A 26,381-nucleotide genomic window follows, 5' to 3' on the forward strand; every position below is an offset into this window, starting at 1 on the left:
GGAAAGAAAAGTCTTGCAAAAACTGAATCTCATTGTAGCTCTTCTCTACTCCAAGCCCCATAGAGGCGGATTCAGCAAGGAAAGGTTCATGGAGGTCTCCAGACTTCACCTTCCCCAGTCCCAGAAAGTTCTTCTTGTCCTACATCTCTCCAAGACCCTTACGAACACGGCTGCGAGGGCCCTGCAGAACTTCCTACAAGCGTTTCAGCAATGATCTTTTCCATTAATCCCTCTCTCCAGCACTAGTTTATGTTCTCCTCCCTTTCGCTGCAGGGGAGAAGGGAAGAGCAATTCTCCTGACTTGGGAAGGTGATGAGTTTGAGCACCACATCTCTGCTCAATGAATAATGCAGAGTTCATCTTCTCCTTTTTTGCCCTCACCTTTTCATGGCTCTAGAAACATCAGCGCTAGACTTCAACTCACTTCAGTTTCAGAGAGCTCACCATTCAGGATCCGTATTTTGGTTTCCTTCAAGTTCATCAGAAAACATCTGACCTACGCTATCGCTGATCACAAGCCAGAAGATGACATTTAACAACAAAATTAATTTTTAAACTCCTACGGAACAACTCAGTCCCACTGACTTGACATTACATTGCTCGACAACTTAACCATTTCTGCCTCAACTGCTCTTCTGTGCTTAATTACACAGTTAACACAAAAGCCAGCAAGGCACCTAACCGAGATCAAGGTGGGGAGATGAAAGCTGGAGATGAAGCTGGCAGATCCAGCAGCCTTGCCTTCAATCTGTGTGTAGGCAGAGCTCCAGACACGGCTGCCTATATATGCTTTTAATAGATACGCTCTTAAACTACACTATGCAACAACGAGGCTGCTTGCAAATGAGCTACTACCATTTCCATGCTAATGCCAAGTTGGGGGTAAATCACAGAATGCTATGGGGTTGGAAGGGACCTCTGGAGATCATCTAGTCCAACCCCCTGCCAAAGCAGGTCCACCCAGAGCAGGTTGCACAGGAACATGTCCAGGCGGGTTGAGAATGTCTCCAGAGAAGGAGACTCCACCACCTCTCTGGGCAGCCTCTTCCAGGGCTCTGCCACCCTCAAAGTGAAGAAATTCCTCCTCGTGTTTAGATGGAACTTCTTATGTTCCAGTTTGTGCCCATTTCCTCTTGTCCTGTCACTGGGCACCACTGAAAAGAGTCCAGCTCCATCCTCCTTCAACCCACCCTTTAGATACTTGTAAGCATTAATAAGGTCTCCCCTCAGCCTTCTCTTCTCCAGGCTAAAGAGTCCCAGCTCTCTCAGCCTTTCCTCATCAGGGAGGCGCTCCAGTCCCTCAATCCTCTTTGTTACCCCACGTTGGACTCTCTCCAGTAGTTCCCTGTCTCTCTTGAACTGGGGAGCCCAGAACTGGATGCAGTATTCCAGTTGTGGCCTCATCAGTGCAGAGCAGAGGGGGAGAATGACCTCCCTCGACCTACTGGCCACACTCTTCCCTATGCAGCCCAGGATTCCATTGGCCCTCTTGGCAACAAGGGCACATTGCTGGCCCATGGATGATTTACTATCTACCAGGACCCCCAGATCCTTTTCCTCAGAACTGCTTTCCAGCAGGTCCACCCCTAACCTATATTGGTGCCTGGGGTTCCTCCTCCCCAGGTGCAGAACCCACACTTGCCCTTGTTGAACCTCATTAGGTTCTTCTGTGCCCAGCTCTCCAGCCTGTCCAGGTCACGCTGGATGGCAGCACAGCCCTCTGGAGTGTCAGCCAGCCCTCCCAGTTTGGTATGAACTCAGTGAACTTGCTGAGGATACACTCTGTCCCCTTGTCCAGGTCATTGATGAAAACGTTGAACAAGACTGGACGGAGTATTGACCCCTGGGGGACACCGCTGGTTACAGGCCTCCAACTAGACCCTGCTCCATTAATCACAGCCCTCTGAGTTCTGTCACACAGCCAGCTCTCAATCCACCTCACTTGCCCCCTCATCTAGCCCACGCTTCCTCAGTTTCCCAATGAGGAAGTTACGGGAGACAGTGTTGATGACAGTGTCTATGACAGCCAGATTTGCACTACGGGATGCAAAAAAGACCAGAAAACAAAAACTAAACAGACTTTTCGTCTTCATTTTTCTCCTGGCATGTCTCACACAAAGTCTTTTGGTGCCAGCTTTAAGAAAGCAGGATTATTCTCCAAACGCCAGGCTGAAGAACTCTTAACAGGAACACGATGAGGAAACGTATTGTTTTAGCCACGACCCCGAGATGTTCAAAGCAAGTGGCCCACGGCTGCCACACAGGGTTTCAGTGAGCCCTTCAGCTCCTCTCACTCGGGATTCCCCCAAATGAAAGATGATGAAGCACACCTATAGTTTAAGAATTACCTGGGGAAAGTAGGTACGTTAAGAATAGAGCTGTAATTTCCCATCAATGTTCGCAGCCGTGCAGCTGGGAGAAAGGCAGCCGGGTAGGTTTTAATCAGGATTACTTGTAAAATTCAATGCAAGCTAACTTCTGCATCTCCAGTGTCACTACTGAAAACTGATAAAGTAGGTTATCTTATTTAGTTGCACCTATTACTAAATGATTTAATATAAGCAATGCGGAAAAATGCTTATTCCTCCTGTGATTCACCTTCTCAGTTTCTGGTCCTCGGGGTTTTAGGGATATCCTTGGTGGGAAGCTCCAGCTGGACCAGTATGTCTAAATAGCCACATGACCAATTTTTCCCCCACAAGAGGTTGCGTGATGCCTCTTGGCACCCGCTAATCATTTTACGTTATGAAAGTGAAGCAGACTGGCCCCAAAGTTTCCCGGCAGGTACTACTGGCACGCTTTCCACCATCACTCCCACAAGGAAAGGATGGACAGAGGGATAGCAAAACATGCAAACTCTGGGTTTGGGCAATCTGGTTCAAACCAGGGATCCGAGGATTCTTCTGTACTACACGGAAAATAAACAACAAAATCAACAAGTGCTATTGCATCGGCTGTCAAAGACACGAGCCAAGGCAGGTGGGGAAAGCCCTTCTGGAGGCAAACCTTTCTACAACATCTGTTAAAAATAACTCCAATATCCAAGTACAAGGGTCTCACCAGCTCTGAGCAGCAGTATGGAAATGTGGAGCTCAATTAACATGCTGATGCTTGCAGTATTTTTGGCGTCTTGCAAAATTTATTGAAAATGAAGTAGAAAGCCCATCCTGCTGCCACAGCCAAGTCTTGATCACAGCAGTAGCAAGACAAGACATAAGACAAAAGAGCTTTTGTCTTTTACCTCACAGTTGGGAGATTGTATTAAAGGACAAAATAAAGACAAAACTAATCTAAGATGAAGGAACTAAAATAACTTATTTATAAAAATCCCTTTAATGTACAAAATTGTCCTGAGACCCTGTGAATAAACCAACTCATTCCCCCCTCCCTGTGGGCTCCAAAACCGGTTCCAACTTTTAATTTCTGCAGGTGGTCAATCAGGTGCAGTGATGAGTCAAAACACCATACAAATATTATTCACAAGAATTATAATTAATTATAATATAATTCACAATAATGGCTAGAGAGCAGCCCTGAGGAGAAGGACTTGGGGGTGTTGGTGGATGAGAAGCTCAACATGAGCCGGCAGTGCGCACTGGCAGCCCAGAAAGCCAATGGCATCCTGGGCTGCATCAAGAGAAATGTGGCCAGCAGGTCGCGGGAGGTGATTCTACCCCTCTACTCTGCGCTCGTTAGACCCCACCTGGAGCACTGTGTCCAGCTTTGGAGTCCTCAACACAGGAAGGACATGGACCTGTTGGAACGGGTCCAGCGGAGGGCCACGAAGATGATCAGAGGGCTGGAGCGCCTCCCTATGAAGACAGGCTGAGAGAGCTGGGGTTGTTCAGCCTAGAGAAGAGAAGGCTCCAGGAAGACCTTATGGCAGCCTTCCAATATCTGAAGGGAGCCTACAGGAGAGCCGGAGAGGGACTCTTTGTCGGGAAATGTAGTGACAGGACAAGGGGTAATGGTTTTAAATTGGAAGAGGGGAGATTAGATTAGATACCAGAAAGAAATTCTTTACTGTGAGGGTGGTGAGACCCTGGCCCAGGTTGCCCAGAGAAGCTGTGGCTGCCCCATCCTTGGAGGGGTTCAAGGCCAGGCTGGATGGGGCTTTGAGCAACCTGCTCTAGTGGAGGTGTCCCTGCAGGGGACTTGGAACTCGATGATCTTTAAGGTCCCTTCCAACTCTAACCATTCTATGATTCTATGAAATAAAAAAAAAGCCTGAAAACCATTGCATTAATGCTTCTTATTCTAGGTTTATCTCACTTTAAACCAAAACACTCATAGATGCCCAAAGTCAATTCCTGACAGCTGAGCGTTATGCCCTCCCCAACACAGGCACACAGCGGTGTCCATTGCAAAGGCCAGCCTAGAAAGGGGCTGGCGAGCGAGAGCCCGTCAACCACCAGTTTCCAAATTCCAATGTCATCACCACTGAACTGAGCTAAAGCAACAAAATCACGGTGATGGGTAAAGAGAGTTCAAAACTTGCCTCCAAGCTAGTGTCAGATACATTTAAATTAGCCACAGAGGGATGAGCGGGGGATGCCGCTTAAAGATGATACAGAGAATGAAAAATTTTGGTGAGAGAATTCTGTCTACTTTTTTCTAATATGTTAGAAACTGTGTTTATTAACAAAGAAACTTGGCTTCATATGGTTTTTTGAGTGGAAAAACCTTGATTTCAGCTTTAAAAACAAACCAAACAGCTATCCCTGACACCCCCTTTCGCACCTCCCTGCCTGGGAGCAGAGGTACCACATCTGTGCTTTCCTGCCTACTTGAATGTCTTCTGGCCAAGAGAACACAGCTCGCCTGTTGCCTCCATTCGAAAATGAAGTAGGGCGCAAAGCCCCCAGCAATTTTTCTTTCAGTACTTAATACACAGTCTATGAACAGTGTTAAGTGTTAAAATCCCCCCGGTATTTGAAGAGACAGGAAAAATAGCGTCCTTTCCCAGGTAATCATCACCCTTTGCCTTCATGCATAGGACGTTACTCTACAGGTTATTTTTCCAGTCACTCCGGGGAAGAAAAACAACCCCCACAAGGACGGGATGGAGGGCAGAGCATGCTGAGATTTATTATAAGCCAGCAAGTCCTCTGACAGCCTTTTTCCCTTTTGCATGTCTTCAAGAAGGAAAAGCACCACCAAGGCAATCGCTTAGCTGGCATTGCAGGGCACCAGCCAGCGCAGGACGGAGCAGCTCCCGCCCGTGACACCCACCGTCGGGAAACTGGGGAGGGAACAGGGGTCCTACCCCCTCTGAACTGCAGCCCCAAAATGCATGCACACTACACAGATGGCTGGTGAGTCCAGCACCTTCAGAGCAGCTTCCACCTGCAGCCACTTGGTGCCAGCAGTGGATTCTGCATCGGCACACCAGCAAGGATATAGTGAATAATGAAATGTAACACTCCGGTGTTCTTCCCGCAAGCCAGGACGCCTGTGACGCTGAAGAAATAAGCCTAAAATATAATATTCAGTATTTTGAAATTCATTAAAAGCCAGCAAGGAAATCAAATCCCAAAACGTTTATGGGAGAGTAAGAAGGCAGAATAAATGGGGCGCAGCACTTCACTCTCCCACTGCCAGCCTGACCCAGCTTTGCTAGCCCAGTCCCAGTAGTCAGTCCATACAGAACATTAGGATACTTTTTACAATCATTTAAAAGACTACCCATAATCTTAAACATGAGTTAAATACTCCCACCCGCCAAAAAAACCTACCCCATCAGACAGGACGAACATCTTCATGTTCCTCTATAAGCTGAAATGTGGGTAATCTTCCTTCTAGCTTAGCCTTCTGTCTGAATAAATAACCTTACTCTCTTTTCTTCAACTCATGGAAGAAAGGCTTCATCACATGAGGAGAGCAGAAGGCAAATAAACAGACAATTTTCTCTGCTTCCACATCCCCTTAATTGCATAACTTTCTAGAAAGGCAATACAAGGAACCACCATAAACCAACAGACCCATAATCCCTCCTTTTCCAAACTTCACTATTTTTTTGCCCACTAACTCAATCCACCTTCTCCTGTGGGAAATCAAATGCTAGCTTCTGAGAAGCATCCAGCCCAAACCAATTCAGAGACACCACCATGAGAAACATCTTTACTCAAAAAAAAAAAACCCAACAAAAAAACCACAAAAACCAACAACCAACCCACACTGGAACTTCTTAAACACAGACTTTGGCTTCCTTTCATCTCTCCTTCTGCCACCACCAGCTGCAAGGCTCATTGCTGGGAAATAAAGCAGCTCTGATGGCTAAGGAGCCATCTGGCATGGGCAGGAGAACCTCCTCTGGGTCCTCCTTAACCATGGAGATCAGGCATTGCAAATGCTGCCACAGACTTGGACCATCCACCTCCTAAATATAGACTTTTCCAATCTGAGAAACAACGGGGAAACCAGGGAATGTCATTTAAACCAATGGTTCGGGGTGCAACACCCAAGAGAGCAACACCAGCTCTACAACTGCCCAGGGAAGGATGCAAGAGCACCAAAACCTTCAGAAAGGGCTTAGCATCACGGTACAACCACAAGTGGATGTAAAGACCTCACACTTGAAAAGTGGGATTTCTTCTTCCTAACCTGGCATGGCATGTTAGGTCAGTACACTCAACAGTGGCTTATTTTGTTTTGCTTGCTTTGTTTGCTGAAGACGACTTTTAAAATAACCACAGAATCACAGAATTGTCCAGGTTGGAAGGGACCTTTAAGATCATCCAGTCCAACCATCACTAAACCATGTCTCTAAGCACTATGTCAACCTGGCTTTTAAACACCTCCAGGGATGGTGCCTCAACCACTTCCCCGTGCAGCCCATTCCAAGGCTTAAGAACCCTTTCCCTGTCAACATTTTTCCCCAATATCCATTCTGAACCTCCCATGGCACAACTTGAGGCCATTTCCTCTTGTCCCATTGCCTGGGACTTGGGAGAAGAGACCGACCCCCCCCGGCTACAGCCTCCTTTCAGGGAGTTGGAGAGAGCGAGAAGGTCTCCCCTCAGCCTCCTTTTCTCCAGGCTGAACACCACCAGCTCCCTCAGCCTCTCCTCACAAGACTTGTTCTCCAGACCCCTCACCAGCTCCGTTGCCCTTCTCTGGACCCGCTCCAGCCCCTCAATGTCTTTTTTGTGGGAAGGGGCCCAAAACTGGACACAGCACTCGAGGTGGGGCCTCACCAGTGCCCAGTACAGGGGGACCATCACCTCCTGAGTCCTACTCAGCACGCTGCTCCTGATACAGGCCAGGATCTTCTTGGCCTTCTCGGCCACCACACCCTTCCAGTGGCTGCAATCAGCATAGGTTCAAACGGCATTTAATATTAACCAAAACCAGGAAAAGCCTGGAAGCCCATCAATGCAAGAGCAAACACCCAGCTGTAACACAACGCAGCACGATGGAGACGCAGCTTTGGTGCTCCTAAAGCAGCACCAAAAGACAAAGCAGCAGCACCTCCCATGCTGTTTGCCCATTACCTCTGCAGTGCAATCCTTCCAGGAGCCCCAGAGTGACAGGATGGGGGAAATCAGCTTGGTCTGTGCTTTGGGAGTTGAAGCTGTACTCCCTGGACTTATCAGATGATCTCCAGATGATCAGAGGGCTGGAGCACCTCTGCTATGAAGACAGGCTGAGAGAGTTGGGGTTGTTCAGCCTGGAGAAGAGAAGGTTCCGGGGAGACCTTATAGCCCCTTCCAGTACCTGAAGGGGGCTACAGGAGAGATGGGGAGGGACTCTTGATCAGGGAGTGGAGCGAAAGGACGAGGGGTAATGGTTTTAAACTGAAAGAGGGGAGATTCAGATTAGATACTTGGAAGAAATTCTTTCCTGTGAGGGTGAGAGCCTGGCTCAGGTTGCCCAGAGAAGCTGTGGCTGCCCCATCCTTGGAGGGGTTCAAGGCCAGGCTGAATGGGGCTTTGAGCAACCTGGTCTGGTGGGAGGTGTCCCTGCCCAGGGCAGGGGGGTTGGAACTCCGTGATCTTTAAGGTCCCTTCCAACTCTAACCATTCTGTGATTCTATCCCGCGATGGGAATACCAGCTGCTGAGCCGCACAGAGGCAGAGATACTCTGTGCTGTGTTTTCTGCAATTATGCCCATACCTATCACCAATGGGCTCATCCGAGAGTCGCTGCATGGTCTTGCTAGCCTATAAACACCAGGAAAGAATACAAAACGTGGTTACATCATAGTTTTAAAGGGGATATTAAACACAAATACCACGAACACAGTACTCCTGCTGTGCAAAAATCACCGTCTTCAACTTACTATGGTTTTATTTTTTTGGAAATAATCCTAAACCTAAATCCTGTAAATTTGATGTAGGTATTGTTGAGCTTCAAACTAACTGCAACCAGGCATCCCAGCAATCTAACTTCTATCCTCTTAGCAAAATGCCTAGCTATATTTTAACAAGTTCTTAATTTTCTAGGAAAGCTTCTCCTATAAACCAATCAAACAAACTATGTATTCCCGAAAATCTCAAAGCAAGCTTGAAAAATAAACATGTGCGCGCCCCTTCTGATTTCCAATTGAGATAGCAAAAGAAATAAATCCACAAGGACTTTTGGATGGAGAGAAAAGTGTTAAGGAATGATTTCTGAGCTTATTTACGCTGGCTAAACAAACAGCACTCGCAGAAATATTGCTAATACTAATTCTGCCGGGTTTAGGGGTACTTGAAAAAGGTGACCTGTTCCGAGAGCCACGGTGTGCGTAATAAGGAATCCAAAGGGTCTGGAAAACAATGATTTGTAGGGTAATATTCAGACTCACGATATATGACCCTTTAAAGTGGTATTTGCTCAAAGCTTTATTTGACAGGCCGTAATACATTATTTATCTGCAAACTGCTGCAGTACTGGCTCTGTTTACTGTTCTGGAGAAGCAAGCTGCCAGGATCTCTTGTCAAGTTGCATATACAACTCTGACACAGGCAGAAAAAGAAAAAAGGCGGGGGGAAACATTGTATATCTTCCGAAACCCCAGCAACCTCCTCTGTCCAAAAAAAATTTAATATATTTGGGAGTCAGCTGTAGTGTTTTGCACAGGCACCAAATTATTGCCAAAAAAAGAAAACAAGGCAGAAATTTATGAAGGCTTTTAATACTTGGAGAGATCAAAGGTATCAAAATATTAATTTTTTTTTTTTTTTAAATTATGCTGAAAGGTTCCCGTACACATGGATCTAAACCACTGGGTTTTGTAAGGTGAAAGGCAGCCTGCACCAGATAGAGCCTAGTGTACTGCACTGGCAGCACGCAAATTGCCACTGGACAGGACCAGCAAAGCCCAGTTACACTACCTGGTAAAAAACAGTGGAGGAAACACCTCTAAAAATTCCCTGAACTACCACCAGCGGGAGGAACGCAACCGGGAAGGATGCGGAGGAGGAAATACTAAATTCAGTCTGAACCATCGTGCACAGGCTGTGCTGGGCATCACCTGGCAATGCTGGGCAGCACGAATCCAGGCTGCCCGTGAAAGTCGGTCCAGAGCTGCATAACCTGGACAGAGAAACAAATCACCACCACCACCACCACCACTTCCGATGCCCAGAGCGGGCCGAGAAGCTCCCTCCCTGCAGCGCTGCAGCAGATCCTGCCCCGGCGTGCTGCAACACCAGCTGCGCCGAGCTGGCAGGCAGCCCACTGCTGATGGTGGTCCCTGCTCCACCAGGGACAGGCAGAGAGCACCGCCAAGTCTTCAGGTTTGGAAACGACTTCTGAGCCTCATAAAACTAGCCAGAGCATCCGAATTATTTAATTGCCCATTAATTGCCTCCCCTACCCGATTCCCTGGGACTCAAGCGCGGGTTGTGCAGCTGGATCAGGTCAGGAAAAAACACTCCCAATGCTACCAGCAGCAGGTTGCCTCTCTTTTTTATCTTAAAAAAAAAAAAAAAAAAAAAAAATCATGTGAAAGCAAGGGGAGCTATTTTCACATGAGAAAAATCCAATCTTCCAAAGGCTTTCCCTGTTTGCACTTTTCTCCCTTGCTCTGTCAGAGCAACTTCAGTGAACGCGTAGCAGCCAGGTTAAAAACGTACATCTGTCAGCAGCAGTGCAAGGTGTTTGATAGATGCTTTTGAGGTTTCACTGACCTTGGCATGGCACTGCTGCCTGCAAGGGGAAAAAAAAAATTAATTCCAATCACCAGCCACTTGTTAACGCTTTAATAAGCAATTAAAAAAGGTTATGTAAAGATGACTGCACCTGAAATTCCTCCTCATGAATCAAAATAACTTCTTGCCAGCTCTGAAAAGATGTGCATTTTGAAATTTCAGGCAGTGGAGGAATGAAAGGAAGGAAACGTAAAGGACAGGAATCAGTAATACTATGGGGAAGGGGCACGTCTGATAAATTAAAGGGAAGCACTCGCCTGACTGCCGGGATGGAGAGAGGGAAGAGACAGGCAGCCGCCTCCCACTACTGCTCTCCAGACCTGGCTCCACTACTGCCATTCCTGCCCTTGACAATGCTCCTGGTACCTTGGCGTGAGGAACAGAGCGGCTTTTCCATCCTACACACTCGCTGAATGAGAAAAGAGCAAAGTTCAAAAGCAGTACAAGTTCCCAGCTCCCCCCGCAGGGATACCCAGGGGATGGTGGAGCCGCAAGCACCGGAGCCAAACTGTTACTCCGAAAAAATACAAATAAAAACCTCCATGGAACCGATATACACAGTTTTATTAAGAAATATAGCTCTCTACTGCCTGTTAGAGTTTACGCTGTTTCTGCTTGATGTTGGCACTCAATTTGCTAAGAAAAATAAGTTTGCAGCAGTTTTGATTCAGCCTACTAGGGAAAAGGGAGTGCCTGCGTCCTGCTCCTACGTCCTTAATGCACCAACAGAAGCAAAGTCAGGAGCTGAAGCACAGACAGCAACATGTGGAGGTGCGGAACAGCTTTGTCTTTGGAGCCTGAAAGGGGAAAAAGGGCAAGAGGACTAAAGCGTTCGTTCCTATAGCAGAAGGACGAGGCAGAAATCAGATAACCTGCTGCAAGAATTGCTCGTCGCAAAGTTCCCAACCAGCTATTTCAGCACGCTGTTATCATGCAGGATTCCACTGGTATTTATTTTGGGTCGTGCTTAAGAAGCAGGCTGACATTCTCAAGGAAGCACAGTGAGCCCGCTGGGTGAGAAACGTTTTGGTTTTTTTTTTTCTGTGATTAATAAAACACATTGCCCACATTCCCATAGTCACTGAAGGTCCACAGGAAGACAGAAAATGCATAGCCCTAAACATCTGCTTTGATTTTTGTCAGCTAACCAGGACATTGCAAGTGCCACAGGAACAAAACAAAGCTGCAGAAAACTTCTGAGACGGTTCTTGCCTTTCCCACCTCGCAACAGCACGAAACCCAGCATCATCATGAAATCCCGTACGTGTGCTGAGCTTGCCAGGCGTGAACTAGTGTTGGCCCAAAGCTTTCCTCTTTATGGGGCTTACGCGCCCAGGTACATCACTCAGCTAACACAGTCGTACGGCTGCAGTCCCAACACAGAATCATAAAATTGTCCAGGTTGGAAGGGACCTTTCAGATCATCTAGTCCAACCATCAACCTAACTCTGATAAAAACCATCACTAAACCATGTCTCTAAGCGCTAGGTCAACCCAGCTTTTAAATACCTCCAGGGATGGTGCCTCAACCACTTCCCCGTGCAGCCCATTCCAAGGATTAAGAACCCTTTCCCTGTCAACATTTTTCCTACTGTCCAATCTGAACCTCCCCTGGCACAACTTGAGGCCATTTCCTCTTGTCCCATCGCCTGGGACTTGGGAGAAGAGACCGACCCCCCCCTGGCTACACCCTCCTTTCAGGGAGTTGGAGAGAGCAAGAAGGTCTCCCCTCAGCCTCCTTTTCTCCAGGCCGAACACCCCCAGCTCCCTCAGCCTCTCCTCATGAGACTTACAAACATGTTCACACAGATGTCCCCAACCTCTTACCCATCAACTTTGGGACTACCTGGCTCTTGGTTAACTCAGTTGTGCACACATGAACAAAAGCATCTATGCTAACTAGCTTATCCCTTCTACTTTATGGTCTCAGCGATACAAACCTCCACACACACTCTCATGGCAACGTAATTAATCAAAATATCACCCGTGGGATTTAATTTACAGGGGTCCTACCAAAGGCACTTCTGCCTGTGTGAGCGCAGGGCTCAGCATGCTGCACTGCGGGAGCTCAGGAGCGGATTTACACACACTTCATAAACCAAAGCATCCCGTTGTTATAGAGCAAAACCCTCTAACTGCTACTAACGATGCAATAAATAGAAATTCCAACAAAACCCTCAAATGGCTTCCCCTGCAGAGCCGCTCCATCAAGCACATTCAAGGCACCCGGTTCAAATACAGGCAAAGCAGCAGCATATACCATACTGCGTGTTTTCTCACAGGGCATTGCGATGGTCGCGTTCATCAGTCCATGAAGCACCCACCCCAAACAAGGAGATGGCAAAGCTGCTCCCGTGCGTTCCAGCGATGTCCCAGCCATACTCACAAGCAGCTGCAGCACCTCAACGCACGTGTTGTCATACCCGTGGCATGCTTCTGAACCACTGGCTGTTTTGGTCTGCTGACCGCAGGACATTCTCAGCTTGATGCTGGGTACCTGCTCAGTGTCACTGCCCTTAACCCCCGCGTGTCGGTGACAGTCATAGCACTGCAACTGCTCACTTGTCACTGCCGGTGGAGCAGACCCAAGTTACAGTTAAGAGACAATTTAAAAAGTGGCTGCCTGAGTGCTTTTTACTTGATTTCAATCCAAGGGGTATGTTGAAGATGACCATGAGGCCAGACATGGTCTTCCCGCGCTAGGCTGAGTACGGAGCTGACTGAAGCAGAGCCCAAGGGCCAGCGCACCCATCACTCCTTGAAGCACACCAGTCAGCACCTCCAGGATGTCTCACCAAGCCTTTCACAGCTGACGTGCAGATGCTCGATGTGGTCTTACGATCGTGAGCCCCCCTAAACTACCCGACAGTTGATACTTGACTCTCCTCCACCTTCCGGAGTGAGGCACTGGAAGGGTTTGATTTCTCTGGCACAGCTGATTTCAAAACTGATTTGCAGGCTGTACTGGGTAGAAATCAGTTAGGAATAGCATTTACAGCATCTTCCGATAGAGGTACAAAGCACGGCTTTCAGGAGCTCACCCACAACCACCCACCATCACTCTCCCTTCTTAAAGAAAAAAGGGGCTGAAATTCAACCTGTCTTGTATTTAAACTAAACTTTCTCTGGTGCACATTTAAGCCTTTCATTACCTGCTCTGTCATTACTGATTGATGAAAATTACTTGCCTCAGTTTACAGTGGATCCTCATGTTTACTGACACAGTCGTATCTCCCTTCTGCTTTTCCTTTAAGCTGCACATGCCATGGCCTTGTAACTTATTTCCATTTTCCAGACATTTCTTTTTTTCCATACTAACACCCCACTCTGAATTCTTACCAAGTCTTTGGCCGACACTGGACAAAAACCAAATGCCAGTTTTTCCCCAAACCTTAACTGAGGCAGTATGGTCAACCTGAAAGCTTCGCGTGACCCTTTCCATTCACACACCAAGACAGAAGCAGGCTGCTAGAAGCTTTGAGTGCCATCAAAAACACGATGAGCTGTGCAAATCATTTCAACTGCCTGCTTAGAAATTGCCAGCTTACCTATGTATACACTGGGCTGTGACTCATTAACTACAGAGTTCCCCAACATTAAACTATTCATGGTGGTCAGATGATCCCATTTTTAACAGGAGATGTCACAAAATACTGTCATCCACACCACCTTCACGGCTATCCATCACAAAGCCGTGGTCATCAACTTTATTTCTGTCCCCTAAAACTTCTAACACATTAAGCACAGAAGAGGGAGTATATAGATCTGTGGGAACGAGCCTGATAACTCCTCTCTCCTTGGCACTAAACCCATCACAGCTTTGTCCATCCCTGACTCCAGTAAGGACTTCTGGGAAGAAAAAGCCTCAATGTCAAGATCCTCTTCCCTTCCAGAGCTGCTGTTTAAAGGTTAATGGCTACCAACATACCTTGAAGCTAGAGTCAGGGGATGATGATAGTGGCACGGACCCAGAGCATGTGCTCTCAGACTCAGGTAGAGACAGATATGATCTCCAAGACATCTCATCTGCTGACCCCTTCATTCCCAATCTGCCTCTGCAAGCTGGGATTGACCAAAAGGAGGAGGTTCAGGCTGAATTTCGTATGTAATACCACAAAGGAACAACTGGGTAGCAGAGGATCACCTCAGGAGGTCTCCCCGCAGAAAACACATCTGATCTTCCACAAACGTCTCCCATGTCTCTCAGCTTCATAGCATCCACCCTACAGCTGCGCAGGCAGCCCGTAAGCGCACATTCGGTCTGTTGTCTTAGCAGAGAAGAAGCTCCTAGGCAACGCACCAGAACACAAACGTAAAAAGTCAAGCTGCTTTAGGTTTTTCTTTGGTTGCCTAAAAAGGTGCTGCTTTTTAATTGTATTTTCAGCTTATTAATATTCCTATCCCTGCTCCAATTCTGTGCTTTACCTATTCCCTCTCACAGCAGCCATTGTTTGCCCTTCACCACCCCCCCAGGGCTTGGAGTGCCTCCCTCCCACTGCTTATGACCCAGCTGCAGGAGCACATTACGTGCACCCCAATGTGGGGGTGCACATTACCGAGCCTGGGCCCCCCCGATGCTGCATCCCCACTTCACCTTCCCGTTGAATCGCTCGTCCTCTGGGACAAACAGCACCCGTGAGGTGCACTTCAGGCTTTCTGTTCTTAATGATCAGCTCGTCCTCCCTTCCTACGGCATACTGCGTGGTTTCAAAGCACATCTTTTAATCTCTCACACACATACAATACCACAGCCTCCCCGGTGCATCCCAGCTGACTCAAACCATTCCTTAATACCTTTACACATCGTGGCAGACACCTTGGGTAAGCGCTGCAACCAGGCCAGGAAATCACTAACAAAGAACCCAAGCAATTTTTGTATCTGCCATTAATTGGCCCATTAAAGAGACAACTTCACAAGATCTGGTTTGGCTTTTCATATGTAAAGCCCATGTGAAAGAAGAGAAAGCAAGTAGGGGACTAAAGTAGGAGATCTAGATATAGAGGATATAGATCTAGATATAGAACTGACAGAGCTGTGCAAGTATACAAAATGCATTACAGGACGCAGGGAAGGAGGAATTCATAAGAAAAAAGAGAAAACATTACAACCTCCATCATTGTTCCCACAGCGGCCAGGCCAGCAGTGAAGCTGACAGTGAACAGATCAGCAGGTAAGGACAACTTTGTGAGACAAAACAGCTAACCATGACAGAAACTGCCATAAGGGTGAGTTAAAATAAAAACGACTTGTGTAAGTTTGATAGCAAATTGATCTCCGAAAAGTCCGAGTTTGGAGCGTTTCCTTACAAAGCTTAGCCACTCTGACACTGCCAGCCTTCATTTTTCAGGCCAGCCGAAACAATTTAAAGTTACTCTTTTCTTTCACCTAAATCACTGCAGCAGATACACAACTCATTACTGCAAACTTTGTTACCCACGTTAACAAATCACTGAAAGTCTGTATCAGTCTTATGATTTCAGTCTTATCAAGCCCATATAAAGTCTGTATCAGTCTTATCAAGCCCATATAAAAACAAGGCAGAACCCCAGAAAATCTTGGGTAAACTGTGCTTTATGCCTCTATCAGAAGATGCCGTAAACACAGTAGCTTTTAATATTTAGTACGGGATTACTGAGATACCAACAACCCCAGCAATGGGACTCAGAACAGAAAGGCACTTACGGACTCAAGTTATTACCGCAAAACCAGATTGTAAAGCATTAGAAATGCCTCCTGAAACCACAATATTCGTTAAGACAGGGTTGAAATGCAAAAAAATCTAGGCTTTCTAACAAGATATGTGCAAATGGAAGAGCATCCGTCACCCCTTCTCCGTAAAAACCAAACCAAGCAGCAATCGTTATGGGCATTGGTCATGACAACAGAGGAGTCTCCAGGGTAAAGAAGCTACTCTCACATCACCTGTCACAGAACAGACACCTAAAATAAGGGATTTTCCAGATGGCAGCAATGACGTGGTATCTTTGCCATATTCTCACAGAATCCCATTTTACTTCTCTTTACTCCAGTGCTTGGAAGATCTTTTGCTGGGGAGAGATCACTATTGGGGCATCTTTGATCCTTGGGTAAACAAAAATCCCTTTGTTTAAGCATAATAATGGTTGGACTAGATGATCTTAAAAGGCCCCTTCCAACCTAGACAATTCTAATTGATCTATCTAATAATGATACACATCTGCACGAGGATCTGACTCTTCAACCTATCTGTCAAGCTCCTCCATGGTAAGCTGCATCCCACCACCTCAAAGAGCACACTCCAGTTCACACCAGACTGAGATGTGGGGTTGCTCAAAGCCCTGCAGCTCAACCTTGCTGCTCCAGCCCTGGCATCGCCCACTGGGAAAACAGCCCCACACCTACAGGGGGCAGGGCTGCATTAGTAACCCGCTTCACCAATTCAGCTGAGAACAAACGCCCTGGGTGAGTAACCATCAGGGAAACAATGTGCTATAGAAATCTCACTGTGAGCAATTTGGAAAAAAAAACAATGATTACGAAGGTCTTGCGTATCCCACTGCTAGCAGAAAGAGGCCTGAGGAAATAAAAGCCGACTAAGTAAGGAGATTAAATCACCTCTATTAGCAGGTTCGAGGTTGCCTTTCAGGGCTGACACAGCCGTGGAGAACAAAAGGCTAACACATCTCTCTTACATACACTTACAGAATCACAGAAAAATTTAGACTAGAAGAGACGCACAGGCTGGCTGGGATTTCTCTTGGTCCACCAAGGACATGGGACTATCTAGGACAGACACTAACAAGCAGAAATAGCATAAACAATGATGTCAAGTCCTATCCATCTTCCTAACTTGCAGAGTACTTTAAAAAAAAAATTAAAGAAAAAAAAAAAATCCACCATTCAAGCCCAATACCGCCCGCCCTAATAGGACACATTATAGCTGCAGAGCCTGTCCAGGCTAACTTGTCACCATTTGTCACACTAAGAGACAAGAAGAAAGGCAGTCTTTCCATAGACACTAATGCAAGGCAGCATGAATGCAGTAAGAAAATGGCAAGGGCTTTGCCAGGAGCCTGCCCCATTCAGTGGGGCTGGTTCCTGTGGCTCAGCCTTAGCTAAGCCAGGCCACCACTACATTCTGAAAGTAGCCAACCCACAAAAACTTGTAATAAGGCGTTAAAAAGCTTCTCCTCTCCCTCTGGCTGTGGTTCTTTTTCTCATACTTGCCTTTCTGCAACTGAGCTGACTGCTGAGTTTCCATAAAACGATGGAAAATGTACTTTCATCAAAAAAATAAGCAGAAGGGAAAGCGAATACACCAGGTCAGAGCGACTTAAACATGCTGTCAGCACTTCAGTCATAAGGAACATTGAAATGTTCAGTGCTTGGTCTGATCTAATTCCTCTGAGAAAGCTTCTGCTCGATCTTAACAAGAAATATTCATTAATGTTTTCGTATAGAAAAAAAATGAACTAAAGTCAGTAAGAGAAAAGTGGGTTCAGATGGTCAGAAACTACTGTTCCACCTTCAGTCAGCAGAAGAAACCAGCTCTCAAGTGTATTAACTGCAGAAATGCCTGGATCCTGAGCCATAGGGAAAACAGCTCTAAAAAAATCTCTTACTTAAAGTAGATTTCTTTTGCAAGAGAGAAAGCAAGCATCCCAGTCTGAGAACAGAGGCACCGTGTCACTCAGGGGCTGCACCAACCCCTGGAGATATTCTTCAGACCTGCTCACAGTGCATTTCCCCAAAGCCTTTTCTGGAGTTCAGACACCAAACATGAACTAAAACTGTCCTTCAAACTAACATTCCAGCTTCAGACCATGTACTAATTTTGCTAAGCCAGCAAAGGACGAGTAGATGAGGGTACAAGAGTTCAGCTGAGCCCCGAGCCCCTGGCAGATCTGCCACCAGCTCTTTTCTGCTCCTTCTTGTCCGCTGGTAACGGTAGCCGTGCCAAGTGAAGGACCCAGAGATGATCTCCACGGGCAGTCGAGCACGAGGCTGATGAAGGGCTACTGTGCTCACAGGCTCATTACCCACCTAGACACATGAAACAAGGGAAGCCATTAAGAATCACCTACATGAGTTACCTGATGCTCTGCAGCACAGTATTTCCTAGCACCAGTTCTCACCTCCTCCCGACTTGCATGGGTCAAGACTTGAGGGATGTCTCTTCTCTGAATTACCACATTTTTAAAGTGGCTGAGTTCATTAGAGCACTCCCTGGAAAAGGAGCGATGCAAACCCACTAGAGACTTGCGTGAAAAAACTGCTTAACCGTGAACAAACATATCAAATGGGAAGCAAGGAGAGAAGGTGGGAGGTCATGTCAGAAGAGATAAAAGCAGAAGAGGGGAGAGGCCACGTTGCATAATGCTGAAGACAGAAATAGGCCTGTATTGGCTAAATCTATGGGAACTATAAACAGAAAAATGACATGCTTTAATATTTTCCTGAGTTCATGATATGAAGTCTGGCAGAACAGAACTGTTACCTTTGCACAGGTCAATTTTTCAGTTAAAACAAGTATCAAAACCGCTAAGCACAGCATGGTACAGTGCCCAAGGGTGCCGTCAGGAATTCAGTAATGATGCATTTATGATATTCATTAACTTACCAAAACATAAATATCTTGCACTGTCCCCAATTAATAAATAACTTGTTAGAAAGGCAACTAACATTCACCAGAAAGACATACAATTGACTGAAATCACTAAAAACCCAATTAAACTGTTGCAGGAGGAAAAGAAGAACAAGTACCACGAAACTGAAAAAAAAGCTCTATTGCTTCATAATGAGAGAAGTGGGGACCTGTGGAGGGGGCACAGGACTCCAGGAGAGGGTCAGAAATAACACTTCAGCGCTTCCTTGTCACCTGTCCCTGGAGCAAACGTGGCAGTGGGAAACTGGAACAGAATGGCAAACGAGGACAGAATAATCTATTTCTCTTCCCTTTGTGTTTCAGCTTATCTTTCTTAACCTTAAGAAGTATTTGCCTTTGTTTTCAATTTGTAGAGGCATTGAGGAATCGACACTTTCCAGTCCAAGAATATTTTCTTGAACCAACCTATTCCCCCTGCAAACGCTGAGCCACACCATTCGCTTTAATGACCAGTTACATGAAGTTAGTGAACTGGACAATTACCTTCATAAAAAAAACAACTAGTCCTTGAGACAGTTTCTTACTTAGGTTCGTAAAACTCCAAATAAAAGAGGGAATAAATTCAGGTTAAATCCGCAATGACTGACTTAATAGGAACTTAATAATAATAATATGCTGTCCATTAGCTGGATCACACCACCTTCCAGTGGTGTGATGTCTTGACCCATGAGCACACAAACACTCATACATCAGACTGAAGCAATAGTGAACTCCGAACACTGTTGTCTTAAGAGGTTACAGTGGTGCGGGGATCTTCTTGTGCACAAATCCCCATTTCTGATACAAATAAAAGCCTGGCTTTGCGCAAGCCTGGTCGAACCTTTGAGCCTACTGCAGAGAAGGGCACCGTTTCTAACAGAGTCAGCTCTGCTTGGGAGCTGAGTCACAGACTAAGGAGTTCCCCATTTCTGTTATTGTACTTGCTTTATTTAAAAAAAAAAAATAAAAATTTTGAAGGTTGGCGCTTAAATTCAAGCTATGTGACAAAGAGCAGGAGACTGGGAGCTGCTGATTACTCATGGTAATACAAAGAAAAAAAAAAAAGGAGATCTTCAATTCAACTGAAAGGCAAAGATACTCAGAAGAGATGGACAACATTTCTTATAACACACACTAATCCAGGAGCAAATAAGGGATGTCACATAACAGGGGCCACCTATTTAGCAGGATTCAACAAGGCTTGAACATTTACGTAGCAGAAACATTCAGAATGAAGCAAACAAGAAGGAGGGGACAACAGAAGAGAGGAGTTCTGGGAATGTTATAAACCCTGGTCCTTCAGGGCACAGCTCACTCATTAGGACTGCGACAAACCTTCCTCAGTAAGGCAGCAACAGCCCACTCACAACCTCTGCTGTGTTTTTTCTGAAGCATCTCATAATCACCTCCATCAGCAGTGCCAAGGCGATGGCAAGGCAAGCACCACATGGAGGGACACGCACCTGGGACGCGTGCCAGCTGCAAGAGCAGCTACCAACAAAAGCTGGAGATGTTCCTGGGGAGCGCCACAGGCAGCGAAATGCTCATCAGAACTTCAACAACAGGTTTGATCCACGAGAATTATGAGCCACAGCTGTAGTAATCCCCTCTGAACCCTTCCCATACTCTTCCTTACAGAAACCACATCATGCAGCACGACCTGTGCTGCGCTGCCCTCCCCTCCATGTGTGAAAATAACCCAAACCTCAAGCTTCAGAATATCGTGCTGCAGTTTGCGCTGGAAGTCGAGGAAGTGGGAGATGGTCAGCTTTCCCTTCAGATCTGCCCCAAAGAAGTATGTTGTCAGCGCGGAGTTGAAGCCAGTTTTCAGGGTGTTCCCTGTTGTAGAGCGGTCTCTGTGGCGCATGCCCATGCTGGTTTGGGAGCGAATGATGCTCTGGACCTAAAAATAAGAGGGAAGATGTTAGCATCAAAAACACCACTCGAACTTACACTAGTCAAGTATCAGTACAAAGTACTCCAGGCTCAGGTGAGTCATTCTCTATTTGCCTTAAGTAATTCTAAAAGACATGACAATTCAAAAATTTGGCTGAACTTAGGCTTTTGGCTTTTTTTTCCAGTCCTCTTTAAAGACAGAAAAGTATAAAATGCTTAAAATGAGTTTTAAGACACAGTTCGCCCAGTTTGCAGATGAGCATTTTAGCGCCGATCCTATGCCTGGTCAGCAGAGAGCAGCTTGTTCTCAGCAAAGATGCAGGAGGAGAAAAAGCAGAGACAACGGCGGGGAAGAAAAAAAAGCCAACACATGTTTTGGAGCTTCCACTCCCGCTTTACCGCATATCACACCAACCCCGGTTAGCTCACATTGCTTTTCCTTTCCCCTCGTGCACAAAACCGGGGGGTTTCTACCCAAATACACCCCTCCTCCTTGCTGCCCGCTGCTTTCTGCTCCTCCGTCCCTGGGGCTGTGGGGCAAGCTGAGCTGCAGGCAGAGGCTGATCCACCCAGAGCAAAGGGCTCTCTCCCTAAGTCCCGCAGGCTGCATCAGCCCAAACACCACCCCAGCAGCATCTCCAGCAGAACAACAAGTAATGCAGAAGAATCCACGTCACCAGCAGACCGAGATATTTGCGTGAAGACAGCCAAGTGTGAAAGCACACATTATAGCAGTGCTTTCAATGTTTATCGACGTTTTTAACAAACCACACAGCCGATGCCGCCTCCTCCTCCTCCCCTGAGCTCTCAGTAGTGCCCCGTACTTTCTCGAAGGCACCGCTCAACTTGAGTGGGTGCTATGAGACAGGATGTGCAGGACAACCTCCCTACCCTCTACAATATGGCAAATGGTCAAACTTGAAGGATGAGACAGCCTGAAAAATCCAACAGTTTGTTATTTCAAGGGTCCTGTGCTAATTTAAGGGAGCAGCCAAACCAAATGCACATTTGTCTCCTCTCTCCATCCCCAAGTATCCCATTACCCCTTCCCAGCACCCGCTCATCTGAATGATTGTTGCTGGGATATGAGAAGCCAAGCTTATTCTCTGTCTAACTGACCTCTTCCAACAAGGCAGCAGAGGGATTCACATTAAGGACGAGTGGGAGAAATGAGGGGAAAAAAAGCCACCCAACATGCTGCCCAGCCCTCAACCTTGACGGCACAGGCTTCCTGAAGCTCCAGCAAACACCGCTGCTCTGCCTTCAGCCTCTTCCTCCCAACAAAAAAAAAAAGTTGGAAAGGGAGGAAGAAAAACAGCTGGCAAGAGCTCCAGCTGTCAAAAGGACGCCAGAACCTCATTATCATGGTATACGGCGTGTTCAACTTTTTCCTAACAAGAGAGCGAGCGCTGGAACAACCCCAAAGGGGATGCTCCGGAGGAGAACGCTGCCTATCGCTGGCCAGGCTCATGTCCCTTGAAACGCTGCCTCAGAACCACAGACTACTGGCTATTCTTCCACTACAAAGAAAACCAGGTCAAAAAAAGAAAGAAAAAAAAAAAGGTTTTGGGTTTTTTTTTTTTCTTTGAAATTATGCACTGCGATGCGAGGAAGGATTTTTGCACTGTAAATAGCAACTCCTTATTTTGCTTTGTGCTCCACTTCAACTGCAAGCTCTGCATGCACATTTTGGAGACAAATATTTATAAACTGTCTGAAGCAATGCAGTTTATGACCAGCTTGGAAAACTGCCCCTGTTTTTGCAGAAGCAAGTGTTTATCACACTGCAGGCTGTTCGATACAGCATCTTCTCCCGGGTGTTATTTATAAGGCATCCTACATCCCTCTTCTCTCCTCATCTATAACAAGTATCAGACAGTTTGAAAATCCATCTGTAGGCACTGGAGCCAAAATTATTCATCTGGTCCCTATGTTTGGGTAATCCTTCTATTATCCAGAAAGGCAGACAAAACCACTGCAAGAACTTGTCCTCCAGTCCAACCAGTGCTGTTGTCCCCCACGGCTCATTGATGGTACAAGGATGTGAAGCAGAGAGACGCTTCCCTGTCTTTTGTATGTATTTCAGCCTAAGTCTTTGTGATCCGTTTCATGTTTTGCACCAGACAAGAGGGGGAAAAAAAAAAAAAAAAGAAAAAAATCAATGAAAATAGTTAATGGTTTGAACAGAAATCATGAGTAACACTGCTTGAGAGTTTACTACTTTTCATCTGACTTTTTAATTAAAAATAGAAGAGTAACTAACGATTTACATGCTGAAGGATGAAAAGCTGAAGATGATACTGATGCAGGCACCAAACTATTTAGTGCTGTGCACTAATCATATGCATCAACTGGAAAAAAAAAAGTCTGAGGCTCTTCAGTGAGGCCTGAAGAAATTCAATATTTTCTTATTGGGTAGTTAAAGCCTCCAACTTACTCACATATTAGCTAAATTACCACAAATCATTTTCCTCCTTCATGAATATTCTTAAGGTTTGCCAGACATTAACGTGAAAACTGCTGCTGGTTGTCTCTAAAGATGACATGTGAAAAAGGAGTAAGAAATTCATTCCCACATGCTCACAGCCAGCGGGGACTCACAGCTTCTGTGATGACTCTTCTTTCCCTTCTTTTATTCTTCCCGTTCTCCCCAAAACACTGTTGCTCTTTTAAGCTGATGCCTCCTCTAGTAACACATTCCCCTGGAAGGGTCAGTTCCAGCTGCCCCTGACAGAGATGATGTTTTTGGGACAGATCTGCCAACCCTACCATCATTCATGCTCTTACTAAGGCATTTCCATAACGAGTGAAAAACAGTATTTATCCTATAAATTATGGTGTGTGTTACATTATGTATGTGTATGATGTTATATATGTGCCTCCCGCTGAAGCTACACCTTTGCTTTAATTCTGTTTGCAAAGTGCAGCAAATCAGTTAATAGTGGTATCTGCAAAGATACTGTCAGCTTCTTCTCACTTTCCAAAACAGCTCCTCTGTCTCCAAAGCTCTGGAAGATCAGCCTTCACCAAAACACTCTGATGCTAACCAGGAATTTTATTCCTTTATATAAAGGCAGTGACGCATGTAACAAGCTTAACAAAAAAAATGTGCCTCTTCCTAAGGATTTTTATATGACTTAATGCACATATAACTTCCCTTTGCCTACCAGATGATTTGAAATCATTTAATTCAATTTTGTACTTTCATCTTCACAGCGCTTCTGAAAGATCCATCCTCAAGAAACATTCTTTCTTTCTTTCTTTCTATGTCTAATAAGAAAGCCAAACACGACACCTGCATTAGTACCTTTGCTACCAAAGACAGGCCTCTGCTTTGTTCATAACCATATGCTCACTGAAATCACAGAATCTTCTTGGTTGGAAGGGACCTTTGAGATCATCAAGTCCAACCAACAAAAAAAAAAAAAAAAAAAACCCACACACCCCAAAAAAACCCAAACCCCCAAAAAAACCCCAACACCAAACACCAAAACCAAAACAGAAAAGTGTTGTTTGCTTCCTACTAACCTTCTTACTGGGTGAGAAAATAGTTAATTACTGAGCTTCTTACTGTGTGAGAAAGTAGTTGGTCACTGAGCTGATAGTGATAAGGATGGGATAACAAGTAGTTAATCACTTCCAGGTTCTCTCATATGTCAAAGAATGTACTCCTATATAGAATCACAGAATGGTTAGAGTTGGAAGGGACCTTAAAGATCATCGAGTTCCAACCCCCCTGCCATGGGCAGGGACACCTCCCACCAGACCAGGTTGCTCAAAGCCCCATCCAGCCTGGCCTTGAACCCCTCCAGGGATGGGGCAGCCACAGCTTCTCTGGGCAACCTGTTCCAGTGTCTCACCACCCTCACAGCAAAGAATTTCTTCCTGATATTTCATCTAAATCTCCCCTCTTTCAGTTTAAAACCATTACCCCTCGTCCTTTCGCTCCACTCCCTGATCAAGAGTCCCTCCCCATCTCTCCTGTACCCTTCAGGTACTGGAAGGGGCTATAAGGTCTCCCCGGAACCTTCTCTTCTCCAGGCTGAACAATCCCAACTCTCTCAGCCTGTCCTCATAGGAGAAGTGCTCCAGCCCTCTGATCATCTTCATGGCCTCCTCTGAACCCATTCCAACAGGTCCATGTCCTTCCTGTGTTGAGGACTCCAAAGCTGGACACAGTACTCTATCAGTTAGGACAGAGCTGTGGCTACTTGAAGGAGCATCCTTATCATCCTCAAGGAGCTGGCAAACTTACAATAAACTTTTACTGTCCTGAGATGATTCAATACCTTAAAAGGATAATATGAGGAAGGGTATCCCTACCCAAACGAACACGAAGGAGCTCACGTCTGTGCAGAATGTTTTGTCGATGCTGCAAAATTTAATGTACATGTGCAAAAGGGCTATTGGGTCATCCTGGGAATATGTCAGCCCAGGCAGAGTTATGGACTAGGCAGGTGGAATGATAATAATCTCTTGTGTACAAATAATGGGTGAATATCCCCAGTAAACTGTGCTACATTAGTGGATTTCCACCTAGCACTCCACGTCCAATAAAGCAACATCTCCTCTCTAAACTACTTTTGGTTTCGAGAGCTTTTGTTTCAGGTAACACCTTGGCATCACTGCATTTTTAGTAGGCAGTTAACTGTTCTCCACTTGTCTTAAATTTATTTATCACCATAATTGATTTCACTTTAGAACATCAGTAACTACTGTAAAACACCTTTTGAATTGTTAAATATTATCCGATAGCTGCAGTGGAGAGAGCTATATTCAGGCACTATGCGAACAGAAGGAAAAACGGTATTTTTTACTTGCAAAACTAGGAAACTTGGCATTTTTCATAGCTAAATCAGTAGTTTGCAAAGAGGCAGTGCCAAACAGCACAATAACCTGGACACAGCTGCACATTCAGATTTGCACTTGAAGGAAAATTAAAAAGCTTTACATTACGAGCTATCATGTGAAGAGATATCATTCTGCAGATAAACATATTCCCATTCTCCTCATAGTCCAAAGTTTGCAGCTAAAAACGTACCGTTAACCATATATATTACACACCTCTGCAGCAAACTCATACTAATGACATCATAGACACAGGTAATAATTTAAGGAGGATGACAGCAAAAGATTAGAAAGGGGAGGATAAATTTAACAGAGCTGCTTTGCCACTAGTTCTTCCCAATTATAGCAGTGCCCCAAGCATGCCCTCTTACAGACTCTTCTGAAGTTAACTAGTCATTCAATCAACCAATGAATAAGAATTTTTAACTAGATTATTCAGGGCTGCTTTGTTCTCATGTATCAGTACCCAGCTTTTCACCTTCTCCAAATACGGATGTCCTCCAGCATAAAAAAAAAAACCTGCAAGGGCAGGTTATTTTTTTTTAACCAGAGAGACTCGCTTCCTTTGCCCAGAAGTAGCAGCTTCCACTTGCCTGTTAAATGCACAGCCCTGAGGGACACGGGGTCACAACAAAAGTGCCAGGGGCCACATGAATACTAGGTGCGTATCTCCTCTTCCTTCCTCTTTGATAACAGAGGTGGCGAGTCCCCACCCAGCCACCAGTTCCCTTCTTTGCAAACACATTTACTTTCACGAATAGCCCACACGTGGAGCTTTGCTAATATACAGCAACTGCAGCACGTTTGAGTTTCCAAAGCCTTAAGGGTGTTTTCTACGTAGGGAAGATTTCCACACACTTCTGCCTGGGGAAGTCAG

The 26,381-nt window shown here is 45.8% G+C and overlaps 1 protein-coding gene across 2 annotated transcripts in view; it reads right to left on the minus strand.

The window, feature by feature from the left end:
* The window catches only part of MICU1 (mitochondrial calcium uptake 1), a 117,864-nt gene that overhangs the window by 19,350 nt on the left and 72,133 nt on the right, over positions 1-26,381 (minus strand). For both annotated transcript variants that reach the window (XM_074155243.1, XM_074155242.1), the window contains one exon: positions 20,466-20,663. In XM_074155243.1, the coding sequence (XP_074011344.1) occupies positions 20,466-20,663 (198 nt within the window). The remainder of the gene's footprint in view (positions 1-20,465; positions 20,664-26,381) is intronic.

Source organism: Numenius arquata, chromosome 10 (assembly GCF_964106895.1).
Source record: "Numenius arquata chromosome 10, bNumArq3.hap1.1, whole genome shotgun sequence".
In the NCBI taxonomy this organism is placed as follows: Eukaryota; Metazoa; Chordata; class Aves; order Charadriiformes; family Scolopacidae; genus Numenius; species Numenius arquata.